The sequence below is a fragment of the Melanaphis sacchari genome, unplaced genomic scaffold (genome assembly GCF_002803265.2).
Source record: "Melanaphis sacchari strain LSU unplaced genomic scaffold, SCAv2.0 Contig77_pilon_pilon, whole genome shotgun sequence".
Taxonomy (NCBI): Eukaryota; Metazoa; Arthropoda; class Insecta; order Hemiptera; family Aphididae; genus Melanaphis; species Melanaphis sacchari.
Genome location: NW_020271547.1, coordinates 2,330,919 through 2,353,087, shown reverse-complemented (window position 1 = coordinate 2,353,087; position 22,169 = coordinate 2,330,919). Strand labels below are relative to the sequence as shown.

At 23.2% G+C, this 22,169-nt stretch overlaps 1 protein-coding gene across 1 annotated transcript in view; it reads left to right on the top strand.

Annotated features, from left to right (window-relative positions):
* The first annotated feature begins 5,226 nt into the window (after positions 1-5,226).
* The window catches only part of LOC112601341 (transmembrane and TPR repeat-containing protein 1-like), a 103,255-nt gene continuing 86,312 nt past the window's right edge, over positions 5,227-22,169 (top strand). Inside the window, exon 1 of the mRNA XM_025348913.1 lies at positions 5,227-6,054. Coding sequence (XP_025204698.1) covers positions 5,663-6,054 — 392 coding nt within the window. The 5' untranslated portion in view covers positions 5,227-5,662. The remainder of the gene's footprint in view (positions 6,055-22,169) is intronic.

Sequence of the window (22,169 nt, the reverse complement as noted above, 5' to 3'; positions counted from 1 at the left end):
AACTTCAACTAATTAGATGTCCACTGCTTGGACGAAAAATTGAGCATCACAAAAAGAAACATTAAGAAAAATTGTATTACTTGGCTGCTTCTCCGTAATCGTCATTAATGTTTATTTTTAAATATGTATGATTTTTGTTTCATGTTATTTACGTTGTTTCATTACATTTTAATTATCTGAATTTATACATCCTAACTATTTCTATCTAATATTAATTAACCCAGATTATCGGCTTAGTACTTTTTATTTCAAATAATTTAACGATATTTTATTTTAAAATGTAAAACGATTTTGATAATTTTTCGATTGTAACTTTTGAATGAATATATGTATTTGTGTTAAGATTAACTTAATATTTAAACAATAAATTGATAAAATGTATATCTGTAAATCAAATCAAAAAGAACCGTAAAATAATTAGAAATATATTTTCTAATGACTCACTAACAACTTATTACTTTAAAATAAACGCACCAAGTAAACATCTTAGTGTATAATATAGTTATACAACAAATTATAAAACTAACAACCTATACTTATATCTACTACATTATATATTTTGGGAAGATAATAAAATATAAACTTTCAAATTATATTTAGAACTTAGTGATGTATAATGTACATAAATATTTACAATATTTATGATTTTTTTGAGAAATTGTTGTTTAAATTGGTTTACGGTTCGATTATTTTTCTTGTCTCAATTTCGTTAGCTGTCTCACTGAATACATTTAATAAATAATAAAGTTTCCAACCAGGTTTCTACGCTTCTTCCGTGGTTTTTCAAACATAATATAGATATAAAAATTTGTGGTCTAAATTTTATAATACAAGTATATTAAGTATGGTATTTACTATTTTAATTATTTTATTTTTTTGTTTTATTATTAAACTTATTATTTAAAAATTAATTAAATACATTTATAAACACAAATATATTATCAATAAAACTTTTATTTTTATTTTTTCTAATTAATATTAAAAGATATTAGTTGTTTGTTGTTACATTACGTTGAAATAATTTTTAAATTATAAGTTTTAAATTGCTTGAAAATAAATACATTTTAATAATTTAATATCAATAATAAATAGCTTTAATATCAATAAAATTAATACATTAATAAGGCTTTTAAATTTCAACCGTAAATTTTATTAATAGATGACTTCTTACCCCGAAAATATTATGCATTTATTATTAGTTCATAAGTGTTTAATAAATAAATATGTATGTTTATTGGAGAAATACATTGTTAAGGGGAAGGGGGCTTGACCATTTTACTTAGTGTTGCTCAATAAGAATAGATTTATAAAACAAATAAAAAACCGATTTAAAATGTATTAATAAGTTTAAAATGAATTTTATAATATCATAATTTGTTTCAATATCTATTATAAAATAATAATACCTTTATATTAATATTTAATATAATATTTAATTTATAAATAAATGGTTGTTATGTGTTACCTATAATATATTTTAAATTTAATGTGATTTTATAAGAATCGATGGAATTCAAAGAATTAAGCGATGTAACTGTACAATATATTTATTATTTGTCAATCAACGTGCCAAGTTTTAATTTACTGTTAAATTAAATAAATATCATTTACATAGAATAATTATTGTAATAATATTATAAATTATCATAGTTTCATCAAATGTTTAAACACGGAAAAATTTGATTGACAATTAATAATGCGTTGCATCTATAGCGTGTGGGTACTACACAAAACATAATATGCAGTAGGTACCTACACGTTTAAACCTAAACATGCTACTAACTAGTAACTACAAGTGTTCTATATTATGACTTATGAGTCTATAAATTAATACTCATTAGCCTGTGAAATAAAACTAGTCATGAAATCGGAAAAATTTATAATTAATTACGTAATTTTAATGGATGATATTATAGGCAAAGTATTTAAGAATAAATTATAATAAAATAAAAGACAATTTTTATTTTCCATTATTAAATTATTAAATATTATATATAAATTCCTAGAGCAAACATTTTATCTATAGCTTCGATTAAAACGAGTTTGTTCAGTATATTATTCTGCTATAAATAACTTGAAATATTATCAAACAAAAAAAAATCTAATCCTACAATATTTAATATTGTTCTTTATAAGTTTATTTTAAGAATATTTATTGTCATCTTTTAATTTACGATCTATTTTTAATTGATTATAATTCCTATGAATTTTATTCGTATTATTACTCCAAATTATATTTATATTTTTAATGTTATTTAATAGAAATCATAATTCTCTACATCTATCACGAGTTGAATAAGCTTACTGGAAGTAGATTAATGAAATATGTAATTATTTATATCTTATCTGCATGAAAAGTTTGATTTTTTCAATAAAAAAAAAAATCCTATGCATTTTTCATTTGCTTAAAATTAGGTGTTGGTCACACTGCATTCGACATCAGCTGATTTGAATTTGTTAAATTCTTTTGAATTTTCGGTCTCGCCTAAAGGCTATAATACTTTTATATTATATTGACTTAAACCAATCCTATTCTAAAATATTTATGTTTTATGAAAATGTAAAAACAATAGTGAGTGAGCAAAATATTTGAAGAAAAGCAAAAATATTCCGAGTTTGGCAAATTTTGTCAACATTTTTTAAAACAGCTATACTTTTTTTTTAATTAAATAGAGAATGCGACCAGAAAATTTTTTATACTTTGAAAAAAAAATTGATTTTACATAAAGAAATATTGCAGTTTCCGAAAATTAAAAATAATTCTATAAGAAAGATTCGTTGTAATTTAAAAGTAAATATTATTGCATGTATTACCATAATTATTATAACTCATTAGTTATTAATTTATAAAATTTCTCAATTAATGTATAAAATAATGAAATAACAAATTATATAACATAGAGATTGAAAACCTTGTCTGATACCTATCGTTTATTTAAATACCAAGTAAACATTTTTTTTAAATTGTATTAAAATTTTATTAGTAGGTAGAATAAGGCATGCATTTTCTAAGATTGAAGAATTTCAAGAATTTATGTTTGTTTGATCATAAGGATTACTTTTTCCATGTTGGATGAGCCATTTAATGAAGTCAAAATGGGCTGATTATTTTAAATTTAAAAACGACTCATGTAAGTACTTATTATAGAAGAATATTATAGTTATAACAATAAAATTACAACACTAAAAATATATATATATATATATTTATATTAAATTTAAAACATATAACTATACATATATAGATATACGTTTAAAAACTAAATTAAAAATAGCTAAGCATAATAATAAGTAGGTACCTAATTGAGATTAAATTATAAATGTTTAATTAATAATTTCTAATCTTAAATAAAATTTAAAACACATTACTTTAGTCTATACAATAAGAAATTTAATTAAAATGTTAAGTATAGTAGTGTGTAGTGTTTATTGGATTGATATAGATTTTATTGTTAAGTATATAATATGTTATACGTAGGTGTATAGACTGTATAGTATTATATAATTTTATATAGTTATTAAACAGATAATAATTGAATTATAAAAAAACAAATAATAATTACAGTATTATTTAAAACTAAAAAATCGTTAAACCACTTAAAAATAAAATCATGATTTATTTTATTTTATTTTTAGTTTTTCAAAACATCTTAGTAAAGATATAACACGTATATATTAAATAGCAAAATTTAGGTTTATATATATTCAAAAAAACCTCTTTTCAAATCGATTTGATATTTTAATAGGTATCTAGTATAGGTCTAAGCTAAATGACAAATAACAATAGCAAAGTAGTAAGAAAGAATTCGAAAAAAATGTCAGCCATTTAATTATTTTTCCATATATTTTTGTATAGTTTCTGTGATATGAAAACAAAAACTATCAGTCTTTATGAGTGATTTAAAAAAATGCAGATATTTCATTAAATGTTTAAAATATTGTACAGAGTGATTTCTATGATTTTTATCGTAAACCATAAAATATCTAAAAAGTAACACAAAATATTAAAATGAAAAAAAAAATAAAAATAAAATAAGTAATAGCTTAAAATTAAAGAACAAAAACTAGCATATTAAATCGGGTTAAAAAATAAAAAATACACAAAAACAGCAATAGGAAGGTAACATCATTATAATTAGAGTTGTAATTATCTAATGCTAAAACATTTTTTACACATGTATGCATTTTTGTTTCTGTACTTATTGGAACGCGTTCTATTTTTTCATATAATACATTTTGATGCCATATACGAGTAGTTTATACAATAAAGTTAGTTGAACAATACTATTCACTTTACTTTTATACTAATTTTTCAATGGTACTCTATTTTTGAGTAATGAGTTATTTTATATTAAAATAGTATTTACCCTGAATCACTAGGATTTTAAATAATATTATAAGCTAGATATACGAATATATTGTACAAAATCATGAACATCATACGTATCACCTTATTATGTGGTTGACGGCTGTGTATTTCTATTTGAAAATAATTACAATAATTATTTAATTTGATGAAAAACATGTCAGAATTTCCAAAGCAATTGTCGTGTGGGTATACTAAATTATCATTGTGAATACATGATAATCTATTATTTTTTCATAAACAGTTATTAAAAATTGGATAGGTTAGATAATAAGTACATGCGATAGATTTAGAATATTAATGTGTCTTCTGAAATTTAAAAAAAGAAACATTTGTTTTAAAATATTTGTTCCAAACTGATAATTTCATATTGTGATAGGAAGCTTAAAATAGCAATAAAATCTTAACCATTAAAAAAAAAAAAAAATGAAATCAATTTTTAAAATCCTTTGATATCTGATATCCTCTAAAATATTTATCCTGTATTAAAGGAATTCAATATTATATAAATGATATTTATTATTAAAAAACTCTACGTGTGGTATAGACGCATTACAATTATTCACGATTTCGCGCACAACAACGCACAAACACACAATGATCGAAAAGAGTGTGGTGGTGTACGTAGACAAAATAAATTAGAATTAATATGTAAAAAAAATAATTCCCCCAGTCCGTATTATTAATAACAATATTTCTCGGACGTCGCCGACGCTAGTGCGGTGGGAATAGAGTCGTCCGCGGACATGTGTTGTGGTAGCGGCAATTCGCCCTCTGGCGGGGGTGGCTAGCGACATTGTCGGTTATTTTTTCCGTTCAACCGTAATCGCGCACGCGGCCACCGAAGGCATCGTCGGAACTCTGGCAGTTTGGCGTGCCGACGCGTCAGTACTCGTTGGTAAACCGTACTCGCTGTTACTCGGTAGTCGGTGTCGCAATGCGGTGCGCATCGGTACGATCGTCGTCGTCCGCGCGTGGTGCGTCGTCCAACGTCGGGCGGCCCGGTAACGCGATTCTATGGCAATAATGACAACAGTATTATGGTCACGTTGAAATAAAATTAAACAAAAAAAAAAAAAAACAAATAATTAACTAAAGGAATCTCGCGAAAGGTCGATTTTGTTATTCGAACGGGGTTTTTATTATTCGTCGTTAAGCGATAACATTACCTACGTCGAGTTCTGTCGATTGAAATATTTTTAGAACAATATATTACTTTTATCGTTGATTCGTTGTTCACCGCTCGCGCGGCCGCATGGTTGTTGTGATGGTGGTACAGGTGGTAGTCGTCGTACGATGAGGGGGTCACCGCATTATCATAATCACAACAACAACAACAACAACAACAACTACAACAACAACTCGCAACATTATCAGCAGTACCACCAATACCATCACGGTTGCGGCGGCAATGGCAGTGGCGTCGGCAGGCGCGCACGACCCAAACACGGGTGGCCCGAAGTCGCCGTCGCCGTTTACGTGGCCGTCGCTGCGGCCGTGACCGTGTGCTATTGGAACGGCCTGCGTGGCGATTTCGTGCACGATGACATACCGGCCGTGGCCATGAACGCCGACGTGCTGGGCACCGGCCCGCTGGCCCTCGTGGCCACCAACGACTTCTGGGGTACCCCGCTGTCGGACCCCAACAGCCACAAATCGTACCGGCCGCTGACTACGCTGACTTTCAGGTGGGCCCCGTCGTAAACGACAATATTATAATATACTGTTCCCCGCCGCCGCAGTGAAAGGTGGTGTCCATAAAATTTCAAATGTCTGGAAAATGGGTTTTTTGTTATCTTTTCAAACAGTTGTTGATTGTTAACGAAATCATGAAATAATTTTTTTTATAATAAAATTGTAAGTAATAAAATTTACCTCAGGAATCAGTCTGGATAATTTTAGCATTATTAAATCAATTATTTATACTTTTTTTTTTTTTTTTTTGATAAATAAGGTAGATATTTATTGCATTTTTAAAGATCAAAAATAATTACAATTAGGTACACATATTTTCATGTAAATTCTGACCAGTCGAAGGTACGTTAGAAAGATATAGTTTCAAAGTTAAGAGTAAACTCGTTTTAATCTTTGCATTTTATTGAACTATACAATTTTAAATTTAGATTAAAAAAAAAAAAAAAATAGAAAATTGACATGTTTTAATTATTAACATTTAGATATTCTTTACTGCTGGTTGTTTAATCAAGAATTATTAGATAAATGTGCAGCTTTCCCAAATAAATTTAATGCATTTAACATATAGGTAATATTATGATATTTAAGCAGTAATAATAAAACATGCTGCGCTTTCTTCTAGGATATATAATTTACTGCTCATTCGTCTAGTATTCAATGATATTTAATTTATTTTTTATGATTTATATCGACGAGTCCAATTTATTAAAATGAGTATATAGAAAAAAATAATTATAAATTTACAGTACGTAATGTTATGCGAGTTAAATTTTTTTTTAGATAATACACGTTCAAAAAACTTGTTTTGATGGTGTAAATGATGTATTACTGCATTTTATCTTGACAAAATCGATGTAAAATGTTTCAATAAACAATATTCTACAGTAAAATTATTTTTGAAAATTTATCGGTTACTGCTTTTCACTTTGGCAGAGCAAAATTATAGTAGGTACTTATCAACATTATAGTCCAGTCAGCTGGTGCAGCAGTATGACAGGCGGTTTTCTTGATAAGGCAATATTTATGTGGTTTTGAACTTGTACCTATTTAATAATAATATATTATTTCAATATTATCAAAATATTTACAATGGAACAAAACAGATGGTCTCCTACCTTTGAAAATCTAGGGATACATTGTATTTTACAACAATATTTATTTTATCTGATTAAACTGTCATACACAAAATTACGTATTTTATAATATTATTATATCGTTACATTTATTGTAGTAGTTATATCTGTATTATTTAATATATTCGTGGTAATTTTATAATATAGGTATTTTTTTATTTTTTTTTAAAGACCTATAATAATTCTAGATTCGGTTTATTAAAAAAATAATAATTTATAATATTATCAACTAAGTTATTTTATTGCCATCGTAGACCTTAACCAAGTTTTTACACCATTAACAGTATTAAATTATCTTTTTATAGTAAAATATGTCATAAAAGATATACCTATGTTACATTTAAATCAACAGAAAAAACTCACTATAGAATATTATTTTCTTCATTAATTATAGTAAGATTTTCGGATATATTCCAGTCACCATATCACGTTTTCTTTATTCGATCATCAATTTATTATAATAAACCATACACATTTTTTAGTGTATGCACATTATATGTTTTGTTGATTGTGGAATATACGTATGAAATACTTGACATTATTTCTTGAAACCATTTTCATTGACATAAATAATTGTGATGCAAATGTCAATATTTTAATTACAAAAACACCAGAAGGGACATATATCTTTATAGCTCATTTAGGTAAATGATTATAGCTGTCTGCATGTTCTAAGGAGAAAAATATAGTACATATTGATATGACGGTATATTAAAAATATGTCAGTATGTGAAGAGTAAAGTACGATTGTATGTTAGTTTAATTTGGACATGTTATGGTCATTTTAGCAAGCGAATGGTTGAATTTAATCGGTGGTCTGTACACGTGGCAACACACCAGTGTATGCGCGAACACGTGACCAAGTATATCATGATCATTGCTAACTGTATTTCGGAGTCACTCAAAAGACGAATATTTAAGTGTATAATATCGGTTGAAGGGATTTGAATTTGACTAACTTTAAATGGTCAGGAATAAATTTCTTTTTTTTTTAAGTTGAAATATCAACAAACATAAAAATATAGTATTTTATTATATTTTTATTCTATGTTATGAAATAAAGAAACTTGTTTTGAAAGTTAAAAATCTCTTCGGTAAAAAATGTATAACAAACTTTGTTAATGAATCAAAATTAGTTTAAAAAATAAATATTCGTCTAACTAAAGCCCCAGGGCAATAGGTTTATATAATATATATCACTATATTATCATATTTAAAATTATAGCTATATTTTTCTCAGGTAAATGTTTCTCCGCTATTTTTAAATAGCCTTATACACTTGTATACTTTATTTTAACAATATTTAAATACTAAATATTAAATTATTTAATATATAGTCATTGCAATTGCCGTTAAATGTTTTTATTTATTATTATAATAATTAACGCTTCAATAATATTTAAAAACTACAAATATTGATTTTTGTGTTACTTTAAAAAAGTATCTATGATATTTATTTTTATATTATTAAAAAAAAATGAGTGTATTATTTTAACCAAACAATATTCTTTACTTTAAATAGTGTAAAATATATGTCCAACTAATAGTGATATTATGACAAAGATTATTTAACTGTGTGATATTATTACTATATGTAAGAGCTTGTGGAACCAGATTTAGCTTTTGAAATACTTGATTGTTTGAGAACCCTTAACGATTCAAAGGCCCTGGCAAATAGGTGTTTCTACTCCATTACAAACAGAAATTATACCATTTAAATAACTGCAATACCCTATTATAGTGTTGTTTTATTATTTTCCCATACAATAAAATCCATATATCTAACCGATTAACCAAATTTTCAAATGGGTATTTAAAACAATATTTTTTTGGCACAAAAAAAAATAAATAATTTATTGTATTTTTATGCAGTAAAAACATTCTAAACACCATTAATTTAGTTAAAAAAAAAAAAAAAAATTGATTATTATTTATTGTCATAATACTTAACTTATTTAGTATATTATATTATGTTAAAGATTACAATGCTTGAAACTGTGATAATAAAATCATAGTAAATTATTAAATACTGATATTTATTTGCATACACAATTTTATGACAATAAAATGAAGAACAAATTAAAAATAATCTTTTAATCAATTGTAAAAATAAATATTATTTGGTTACTAATAGCTGCGATTAACGAATACACAGCTTCGTAAAAAAAAAAAATACAATTTGAATAATTATGTTAAAAATTAACTATTTAAGTATTGAATTATAATAATAACTAACTACTACTATATTACCTTATACCAAATATATTTTTTCATGGTATTTGTAGTTTATTATGTCGTATAACCGGATAAAAGCTAGATAATATGTCAACATATAACTTACATTCGGATTTATTATGTCACTTAGATATATGTTTTTACTATTTATAGTGGTGTGAATTTTTTTTTTTAAACACATTGATTTAATTATTTTTGGTTCATCATATATTCAATTAATATTATTTTCATATGTGTGGTTGTATATTTATTATATATTAGCAATAGGTAAACTGATCTGTTTGATATTTATCAAACACGTAACTATACATAATATTATAATGTTAGTCATAATAAATGCTTAAAAATCCGTAATATAATTGAAATTGGTCAAAGTAGTTATGTTACCTTTGTCAGCTTCATTTGATGATTAATATTTTACCATAGTTATTTATTGAAATTTATTTTATTGTACGTAATAGATCAAAAGTAAAAAAAAACATGTAAATATAGCTCCAGATGTAGTGTTTTAATTTAATATAAAGTTTACTGTTTAGATAGTTTTTATTAAAAATCATAATTTGAAGATGCCGTAAAATTAAAGTAAATGTTGACTATAACTAAAATTCGTAAATAAAAATACAAAGCAACAATAAGAACTAGTAATTTAGTTGTTTTTTACACCATTATATTGATTTAGTTTACAATTATAAAGTTAATTTAACTATTATCAGTTACTATTAATTAGTCATCTTATCCAGCTCATAAAGTTACCCTGGTCTACTCAATTATATTTCATTGATATACACTTATCGATGTGTTCGTAAATTTGTATAAACATGCCTGAGAAGTAATTAATTAAACAACTCACCCTCGTTTGAGATTATCTGGAGACAAAACCGGAAGTCTGGTGATTATGAAGCGTTTTGATATTACGGCCGACTAATTACTATGTCGTAGTCATTTTAATTAGTTGCTAATAATAATCCGTGATCGTCTAAAAGCGCCTTATCATCTATGATGTATCCGTCACTTTTTGATTTGTTAAAAATATATACCTAGTCATACTCTTTGATTATATGTTGTTACTAATTACATTATTTTTATTATCTAAAAAATATAACGAGTAATTAAAATGATAGTTTTTTAACTAAATTTTTATCGATTTTAAAAATAAACATGTGGATAAATAAAATTATTTAATTAAATGGAGTAGATTTTCAAAGTAACATTTATTTTGAAATGTATAAATTAGGTGAAATTAAAATAGTTATAGTATTTATATTTTTCACCTGTTTTAAATAGTGAATTTTTCACATAGTTATTATAAGAAAAATGTATAATATAATTTACACTGGAATTTATTTCATTTTTTTTTTTTATTTATATGAAACTATTAACTTTAATTGTAACTTTTTTAAATAGTTACCAGGAAAATTTACTAAATTTGTAAGACGGATATAATATACTCAGCTAACGCATCTACTTATTCTCAATTAATTTACATCTACATGTTTATTATTTATATACAACAATGTGTTTATTAAAACATTTTCTTTGTCATATACTTAAATATTTATTACTAGATTTTTAACCTTAGTCGATAATAATTGCAACATATTTGAATTAAAACTTTTCAATAGCTAAGTACTTAAGTTTTTGCTAGTTTTAAGCACTTACATAGTCACTTTGTTGACTATTGTAAGAATAATATATTTGTTTATACTTAAAGCATACTAATCTTATAAAATATACTGACCATATTATACGCCGTTATAAGTTAAGTTAAAACTTAAGAATTTTATTGAAATCCCAAGAAAGTAAGTAATAGAAAATATAAATTAACAATTATATTTTAACCCGGGTCAGTTTTTTCTACGAAGAACATCACGATATGTTAATAACGATGTGACCATCCCATTACTAGAAGAAAAAAAACAAGTGCATTAATATGACTTTGGATAAAGTTTTAAGTAGAAAATATTCACCACGAAAATGAAAAATCATATTTTATTGCACCTTTGTTCTTCTTATAGGATCCTGAAATATATTCTAGTGTAAAAAAAAAAAAAGTTTAGACTTTTGATATTTTGGTGTCATACGTATGTACACATTTAAGACATTTTGAATTCTCTAAATATTATAGAGGTATTACGATTGTTTATCTTTGATTTATATATATAATAAAACCTATCTTAATGAACCTCCCATTAGCAGACATCTTCCAATAATATCAGACTTTTTTTTTTGAGAACGAGGAAATTGTTATTACTTTTCAATGATAATAATATAATAATACTTTTAACTAAATTGATATACATACTATTAAAACATCAATCTTATATCATGAATCATGATGTATATTAAAATAAAATTAGGTTAAAACAATCTACTTTTTACTTAGTTAAAAATATTTTTTCGATAGTTTTAATTGATAAAAATAGAATTTTAACAAGTAGTAAATTAAAAATAACTGTTATAATTATTAAAGTATTTAAAGTGAAGATGAGCTGAGTAGTTTGGCACAGTGGTACTTCGAAATGTCAACACAATTTTAAAAACTGATAACTAATTAACTATTTACTTTGAATTCGATTTAATAATCCAACTAATTCAAAAATATTCTTCTTCAGAATTTAAAGTACCTACACATTGCCTTATTATGGTATACATAGTAAAATATTTTTAAACATAATAGGTTTTTCTAGGTATATACAAATTTTAGACAACATTGTGTTACATTCGCAAATATTTTTAAATTACAACAAAATAAATTGATTTGAACTAATTTATACTTTTAACACTGATATTAAATGTATCATATATACCTAATAATACTACCTACATATTTCTAGGGAAATTATATACAATTATTTACTTCCCATCAACTCAATGCTATATAAATTCACTTAAAACGTATTTATACTATAAGTACACTTTTATTAAATTAAGTGTTAATTATTTTTTTTTTTATTGATCTTATTTAAGTCCGGAAACTAAGATCATTAGCTGTGGATAGGAACAGTAAGTTTTTGTTTTTTGTAGGTATAAGTATAGATTAGTAGGGTTGGAACATGTGTTGTATATGTGTGCACCATGAATTCGTTACTCTAAGAACTTGGGTGGTCACCCATCCGCGAGCTAGTAACGCCGATCGATGCTTGACCTTAGAACACATTAGTATAAATATTAGTTATTAATATTGTGGATAAATGCGATTAATTATTTTAATATTTCATACTATAAATATAATTTTTGTAATAAAATTGCATTAAAAAAAAAAGTTAAAATGATAACGATATTTTATATAGTTATAGTATATTGTCTATAATTTAATAATACAATAATTATAGTTCAATAAATTATTAATAGTTCAAAAGAACATCATTTTTTTACCACGTTAAAAAAAATATGCATAAAAATCTATTGACTGTTTAAATATAATATAAAACCATGCGTCAAAGCTTTCCACTAACTTTTTTTTGTTCAAAAAAAAAAAATTATAAATCACCTATTGTATTAAAAAACAACAAAAGTGTTTGAATTTTAAAAAGAATTCATCTTGAGCGGTTTATTTGATTTTCATTGAATTTTAGATTCTGAGTGAACAAGGAATATATTATTTTTTTTTCATTATATTTTTCTATGAACACATATTAAGAAGTAGCTTAAAAGGAGTGTTTAAAAAGAATCTTTAAATGGTGTTTTAAAAAGGTCAAACTTTGATTTTTGTTGAATCGTTTATTTAAGCTTATGGATATACTTACTGACATCCGTTAACAAAGTCGAAAGAAACATTTTGAAACTTCCAAAAACATGGTTTAAACCAAGATCCGTTTAAAACCTTTATTTTTTTTTTCAATGATTGATCATTGATTTTGAATTTAACATCACAATACATCAAAATTTTGATTTGAGATAAAATGTGGACCTAAATGATTATTCTATTTATGAATTTTATAGTCCAATAGAACTTTTTATAGTATCATACTTTTAGCGACCCATATATTGAAACTGGTTTAGATAACTTTTTTTTTTTTATTTCAATAATATGAATTAGAAGCCATAGTTAAATTTGAAAAAATATATATATTATTATAGTTGGTTGTACTGTTTTATTTTAATTCAAATTATTTAAATTAATTTTCATAATTTCATAATGTTTCATTAGTTATGAACCAACAAAGTTAAAAGATAAATAATCGTATTGATTAATTAAAACTCTAAATTTATTCATGCTTGATACTTAATTAAATTATTCATAGTATTATTTTTGTATATTATTATATTAAGTTATACATAAATTAAAGAATATAAATAAGAATATTACATAGTCTTATTAACATATAAAGAATGATTTTTAAAAGTTTAAAATTGAACAATACTTAAATTATAATTTATATATTTATTTTATTTAATGAGTAATGCATAGGAGTAGTTTATAATATTTGAATACATAATTTACTATCACATATTTTGTTCAAACAATGTCCACATTTATATTTTCCACTTATAAAGTTAATATTCATATTTTAAATATAATTTTTTTGATTTTATTAAACTTAATACTAAATAAAAAAAAAAAAATCTTAATTGATAAAATTAGATTAAAATAATAAATTTATTAAGCACATAAAAATAATTTTGTGCGTATTTTAACTTTTAAAATTTTCTAAATCTGAACAAATTTGAATAATTATGATTATATTTTATTAAATTATTTAACAAAGAGTAAAAGGAAATACATATTACACGAGAGCTGTATAACCAAAGTTAATTATTTTCTAAAAATCATATTTTAGGTTATTATTTATGTGTACAATTTATATTTTATGACTTAGATATTTCTTAAGACTTTCTTTTGTGTTTAAAGACACAAAAAAACATCCAGGATGGATGGAAAAATATCTCTAAAAACTTTTTGCAGTAATAAAATATGATTTTGGCAAGCAAAGTTTTTTTTTAAAAGAAAATAAAGGGTAAAAAGGTGTAACATTGCTATTTTTGACAAAACTGTTAAATATGGATAGAATTATATTATAACAAAAAACAAAAAATTGTCCATCGTAAAAATTATTAAGTGTATTTTTATTTCTTTAAATATTATAATTTTTTTTTTTTTTTTTAACTTAAATACTATTTCTTGTGTAATTTTAACAAATAAATAATTTTAATATGTCATCCTATGAACAAATATTATTATTTTAATGATCAATTATAATGATTTTCAATATACAATTTTCAAATCATGTATTTTAAATAACTTAAAATGCTTCCATTAACTATAAACATTATTATTTATTGTAAAATAATATATCATTTTTTTTGTTTAAAAAATTATCTATTAGAATACATTTTAGTAATAGTTAAATAACCATTATCACTGTAAATGCTTTACTTTCTTTTATTATGCTGCTAAGAAATTATTTATCATGAAAATATTATAAATACAAACTTAAATTATAATATAGTATTTATAATATATTGATTTAAATATTTTCAATCGAAAAAAGATCATTTTGAAATAAAATTATTCGTACATTTTTTTTTTTTTTTTGTTAAAAATGTTTAAATTAAATGTTTTTGTTAAATTATAATATAACGCTTGAACTTATGAGTTTTATCCATTACGATAAATTAATAAAAACATATATTTTTATGAATGTTTTGAAACAAACAAGTCATTGTGTCATTAAATATTAAATAATGGATTGATGTTTGTTAAATATTAATATAGTTTACATGATCCCTTATGTCCAAAAAACCAAAAAAAAAAAATGTGTAAATAGAATAATAATATATTAAAATTAGGAAGTGGTCGTTTGAAAGGAGCATCACACGTGGTGAAAAAATAAAAGAAACACATAACACATGCATTTTGCCACGCAGAGTTAATATTTTCGGTGAGGAAATTTCACCAAAAACTCGGTTAGAATATTGAGCAGGGATGGTCCGATTACAATATTCTTTAAACTTTAGGGATTCACCCATTATAATATATCCCACTGAAAAATATGCGCATACTAAATTTTGCAGAAGCCTTCTTTATATTATATTTTTATTTTGTTTTGAGTTAGAGCGCTGAACAAAGTTAGAAGCAAGTCCTTCTCAATTTCTTAAAGTTTAAAAACTTTCTCATTTATTGGAAATAACTTATAATAATATTTTTCTTTTAATTTATATATTTACTATGATACAATATATATATATTATTTTAAATGTTATTCGTTTACATGATATAAATCTAATTTATGCTTTGTCCACACGCAATAACATACATGATAGCAGTATTACAACAGGTGTACAGTACAAGCTAAATAGGCTATTTGATTTCAACACGCACACCTTAATGTATTAATTTAATTTAAAAAATTAACTTTTTTGTAAAAATATTTAATGTAAACTAATCAATAGACGCATACATTGTTTCATCGTAAATACTGATGTAGTAAATTATTTAAAATGCAGTATAGTATATATTTATATATATATTATTTAACTTTTTAAAATTTAATTATATATGTATTTATATAAGTACATAAATAATACCTAGGTACATAATAAAGATTTATTAGATAGTATTCAAATTGTCATTTAAATATTGTTGTTTTTTTTTTTTTTGTTAATAAATACTTATATTTAAATCTTTTATTAATTCTACACCAGCATGCATCGTATCTATCTTACAAAATGTATAACATAGTAAATGTACGTCATGAAGAATCTATTGTATTGATTTATGCTTAATATCGTAGTTAATTTAATATTATCAAATTTTAAAGTAAGAATAGAATCTACCCAGTGAACCTTGTTAGTTTTTTTTTTTTTTTATAAACTTTAAGGCAAGTTGTGAACATTTTAAAATGTATAAGCTATTTTAAATTGTACAATGTTCATAAATCTTTTTAAAATTAAAGTATGAAAAAAAATCCGTAAGGATTATTTCTTACTTTTGAATTCGACAATGAGTAAATTCACAGTAGTATAAAAAATAAAATAGTTAAATACATTCTTCACAACATATAATTTGCTATGCTATACGTTTGTACAGCAGAGGAATTGCATGTAGGTGTAGCGTCCTCTTAAAAGGATTAGCACTATATCCTGAAAGAACCCTAACACTATATTATATTTATAGTTATTGTGTAGATAGTCGTTATATTCTAATTCAAATAGTAAAAGTAATCAATAAAAAATAATGTAAGGTATCTAGGATCTTTGGGCTATGAATGATGCTAATTTCACACATGAATATTTTAAAGAATTATCATAATAATATGGATTTTATAATTTATATGTATTCGTATATTATACACGTTATACAATATTAATGAGAGCATTGAATTAAATTTTAAAAGTATATGTATAGTAAACGTAGCGTGATATTATTTATCAATTTATAGTTATATAAAAAGTATAAATACATTTAATATCTTTTTTAATAGGTAACTAAAAATAATCGATATTCATTTTTTTAACTTTAAAATGTTATTATACGTCTTTAATACAAACTGTTATTCTATAAATTATATGTCGATATCTGACTGAATTTTGCGTATTAACTTTCTAAATGTTTAATTAATATATATATTATCGTTCACACGGTATTAATTAATTATTGTAATTTTTATTAAATTGCTAATATTTTATGTTTTGCGTTTAATATTTCACTGTTTTTAATTTGTTACTCTCACTGGAGTTTTTACAGTAATGAGTAAAGTATCTTAAAATTTCATAGTTTAAGAAAAATCTTTAACAGAACTCTGTTAGCTATTTAGTAAATTATTTATGTACCTTATTATTGAATAAGATCTCTGCAATAGGTGTATAAATTGGAATCAAAGTATTTAATGCTTAATCAATGTGTATAAAAATCAATTAGGTATAAAGAAGATGACGCGATTCTAAAGATATTTTATAATATTATACTTATTTTAGTATGAGTAATTTATTTCTTTATTGGTAATACGCTGGGTTTAACCTAATTAATTTTTGACGATATTTAAATATTTTATTACATTATCAATTATTTTTAATAATAACATTATGAAATAAAATGAAAATATTCTTGTTAATTTATACATTTACAATAAGCTTTTGCAATTTAATACGTTGTATTATAATATAATGGTGTAAATAAGTTTGAAACGTAAGTTACTTAAAATTAGTCTATATACATTGAAAATTTCATTGTACTAAAAAATAATAAGATTGCATCCAAAAAAGCATCAAGTCTCTGTAGTTCACAATTTGTCAATTACATCAAAATACATTAGTTTATTGCAGTAAAAATTTTAATTTTTTTTTTTATAATATGAATATATAATTTCATATATTTAAAATAGAAAGCTAATGTTGTGTAAATAATTCAAATTTCACTTAAATTTTAGGTTTTTTAAAATATTATTAAAATTACAGGGAGTTGTTTACATTTAGCATCTTAAAGTACCAATTAGATTTAATATTCTATAAGAAACTATTTTCAAGTGGAAATTTGAAGCTCTTTCAACATTGCTCCAAAAATTAATAAATAATGACAAACACGATAAAATTAAAATTAAATATAAACATATTGTAAAACCAATACTCTCTGCTCAAAATTTGAAATCATAATTTATTTTTATTTGACATTAAAGTTTTAATCGTTGCACTTTTGATTTTAATTTTACCTAGTGTTAATAGTTGAGTTATTGCTTATAGATTAAGAAAATTTATCGGAAAATACAAAATTACTTTTATTAAAATTTAATTTATCAAAAAAGTAAATTAAATTATTTTAAATATAATAATATACAGTTTTAACACAAAATTAAAAGTTTTAATTTGAGGAAAATAAGTATTGTTTTATCTTAACTACATTTAACATATAATTACTAAATTATCTTTTAAAATTTATTAAGGAAACAGTTATTGTACTAAGACTGTTATTTTATAATTCATATACCCATGAATGTTGTATATTACAACAAAATATTGAAATAAATAAGATCGTATAAATCATAATTTATTTCACTAATCCAAAAAAAAAGTTACAGATTTTTTTGATATCTCTAATTATTATTAATTAGTAATTTAATAATCACCAATGTTATATTCTAATAAACGATTTATTTTCGTCTACATTATTATTTAAATTAATAATATTGAAAATAAATTTATCATAGCGATCTAAATAATAAAAATCCAATGAAGTAATATTATTATTTTAAATTTAAAACAACCTTATGAGAATGTTGTACCATGCATGATACAATCAACTTTCTTATTTGTGTAAAAGTTTACGACTAAGCATAGTAATATATTTATTTCAAATCTGAGTTTTAGATATTTTTATGAGTTTTTAATTTGGTAAGTATTTTTTTACTCAAAATGATGCACCAAAGTTTCTAAAATATTAAAATATATTAAATAATATAATTATACATACAACACCACGTATTGCCATTGAAACATTTGGAAAAAAAAAAACTTATTTAATTTTAATTAGTTATAATAATATAATATTACATTATATTTTTAATAATATTTGTAAAATAAAAATGTTGGAGTATTATATTATTATGATGTTACGTTCGCTTTTTATTATTTATAATTTAATAAATATAGTGCATTAAATATATATGAGTATATAATCTGTTTAATTTAAAATTGTTGGTCATTATTTTTTATTTTCCATTGTTTTACTTATTATATCTTATTATATTTTACTATATTTGATCTACATATTATACTTAAGTAGTTTTAATTTATAGATTTGATTAGAATATGTAATACTATTGCTTGTTAACGTAATAAGTAGCTTACATATTGCATAATATATGGGTAAATAACCTATTTAATATTCTATAGTCGTATTTTATAAAAACCGATTTTAGGTTATTAAACATGTACTAAGTGTAATAAAAACTATAGGATAATGACTTTCTATAGGAAAATCCCAATAGCTGTTTAAAATATAATTTACAAAAGTCTTTTTGAAATATCGCTAAAAAACTTAGAAGAAATAAAGTTGAAACCAATAAAAAAAGAAAACGATAATTAATGAAAATTTTTTACATTTTGTCACAAAATATACAATATTTGTTAATTTTTTTTTTTTTTTAATTTTCTTATTAAAACTAATATTTTTTTATGTTGATTAATGTGCAATTTAAAGAAAAAGTGTTTTTGAATTAAAACTAACTGATCAGAGATGTTCTTAAGAAAAAATAATATTGAAGTAAGAACTGGTATTATTAATATGTAAACTTTAAGATTATATAATTTCATATCTTTTAATGAACGCCGCACAAATGGTGAATACTAGTGAGTTAATATTTGAAAAAAATAATGATATAATAATATATACAAAGGTTGTAATGAAATTGTTTAGATTTCTAAAAAATGACCTGGATGCATACAATTATCAATATGAAACTAACAGTCTTAACATTTTCAATATGTCAACAAATTACTTTTAAATCTTATGCTGTTTTTCTATGCCTATAAATGTAAGAATGGTTATTTAGAAATGCTAGATATTTAAAAATAAAGTAACATAAAATTGTAGCTGTAATTATTCGCTTATTCATACAATTCCTAATGTTTTTCAATTTATAATACATTATAGTAAAACCATTCATGTTATATTTACTTAAGCCACACAATAAATGATAAGGTTTAATCTTTTTACGCTTTGCTGTTGTCATTAGAAAATAAACTACGTAAGAAGTTGTAGTTTTCAGAACATCAACATGTTGTCTAAAGTTCTATAAAAATAAGATTCGTTAAACTAAAATCTGATGGAATAATTTAATACGGATTGAAACTTAATACCTAAATATTTTGTTAATAATTAATATTCGTACATTGTATTTTATTTCACGTTACCTGTGCAACTCGTGCAAACTGTAAAAGTTTTGATATTCAATGTTAACAAAACAAACATGAAATGTGATTATCAAATAAAAGTATAATTAATTTACATTTGAGGTTAAATCGATAAATTCTGTCAACTTTTGAATTTGAAATAATATTAGATAACTTCGAGGTCAATTTTATTTGATCATAACATTATAACAGAATATAGTAAATAACAAAACAATATTGACATGGGAATAATCATAAAACATGTATCGAAAAAAATAATTTTTCGGGAACAAAATGATATACGTTTTATAAGTTATTTAAGTAATATAAAATAAGTTGAAAGTCGTAAAGTACCTTTTTTTTTTATATAATTTATAAGCAAAATTGATAGGAAAAGTAAATTCTTTAATATTTTATTGTATGTAAGTTTTATATGTATAAAATCAGTCGAAGAAGAACATTTAGCTTGAGTATTTATGTAAAATATGTGTTTCTATTTGTATACAAACCATCTTTATATATATAATCAAATTTATATGAATAACAATAGGTTTGTAAATTTAACATTTTCCAAGAATATTTAATTATTTTAACCCTTTATTATTAATATTGTAATATATATTTGAATTATAATTAATATTAAATAATATTATTCAAGAGTAATAAATAGCCAACTGATAATAATTATTTTAGTATCAAATATTTATATGCAGTAGATATATACCTAGTATATTTAACCAAAGAAAACACTTTAGATACCATTATGGTTTACACCAATACTTTAATTATTGATCCATTTCGTATACATATTTGTTGAGTTAATTAAGTCTATATGTTAATATTACATAACTTTATTATGTTTCATAATTTTGATTTTAAATTTAGATTATCTACAACATAGTAATAATTTTATTCGTTCATTTTTTTTTTTTTGTTTTAGAATAAAGTGTTTATATAATATAATATGTAATAATATATAATACATATTAAATAATTAATGTTTGGTACGAGAGTTTTATGTAAAACCATTTTTTTATCGTGTCTGAAATAATGAAATAATAATATTACATTCTAATATGTCATTCAATATGATTTTGTACACAAACATCATCTGGTCGTGAGGAATTTTATTATAAATCGACGTTAACTCTTCAAATTATGTTGTCATATTTTTTTTTTACACGGAAAACTAATCTAAAAAAACAGTGTAATTTAATCAATTGAATTTAGGTATGCTTATTTTATTCTGTATGGGTTAACAGTAATATGACTAAGATTTAATTCAAACGTTTAATTACGCAATGAAATGTTCCGACAGGTTTTTAATTTAAAAAAAAAATTGAAAAAAATGGAAAAAAAATAAAAAAATGTTATTGTCGTAATGCAGAACTTTATTTCAGTTGTTTTGTTATAATTCCATTACCAGAGCTCACAACGTGACATTAAATTCGTCCAAATCAAATTGCATTATACCTAATTTACTTAACAAACAGCTAACTTCATAATTACAGAGCGTAGAAATTCCTCACGGCACTATGGCATTGTAGTATAATATGATTAAATGTACGGTAAAACTTCAGTATTCTGTTGTGATATATTTTTTTCTTTTTTTTCCTCGAAGGTCCTCTTGCTGTTGACGGAAAAGGAAGTGTAGAGTTAGATAGAGAGTGGACAAGGTAGAAAGAAGGGATAGATGATAATTGAGTTTTGGTTCTTTTAATGGAAGTCTGAAAGGCCATATTTGGAAATTACACCAGAACACGCACGTCATACTGGCCGTCATGTACGGCTAATCAGATTACTTGACGCAAAGGGCGCGTATATAGGCTTTGTGTTTTGTAGAATCTCATTAGAAAAAAAAAAAATTCAAGGTAAAAATAAACGAATAAAAGTATTTTCTCTTACCAACATAT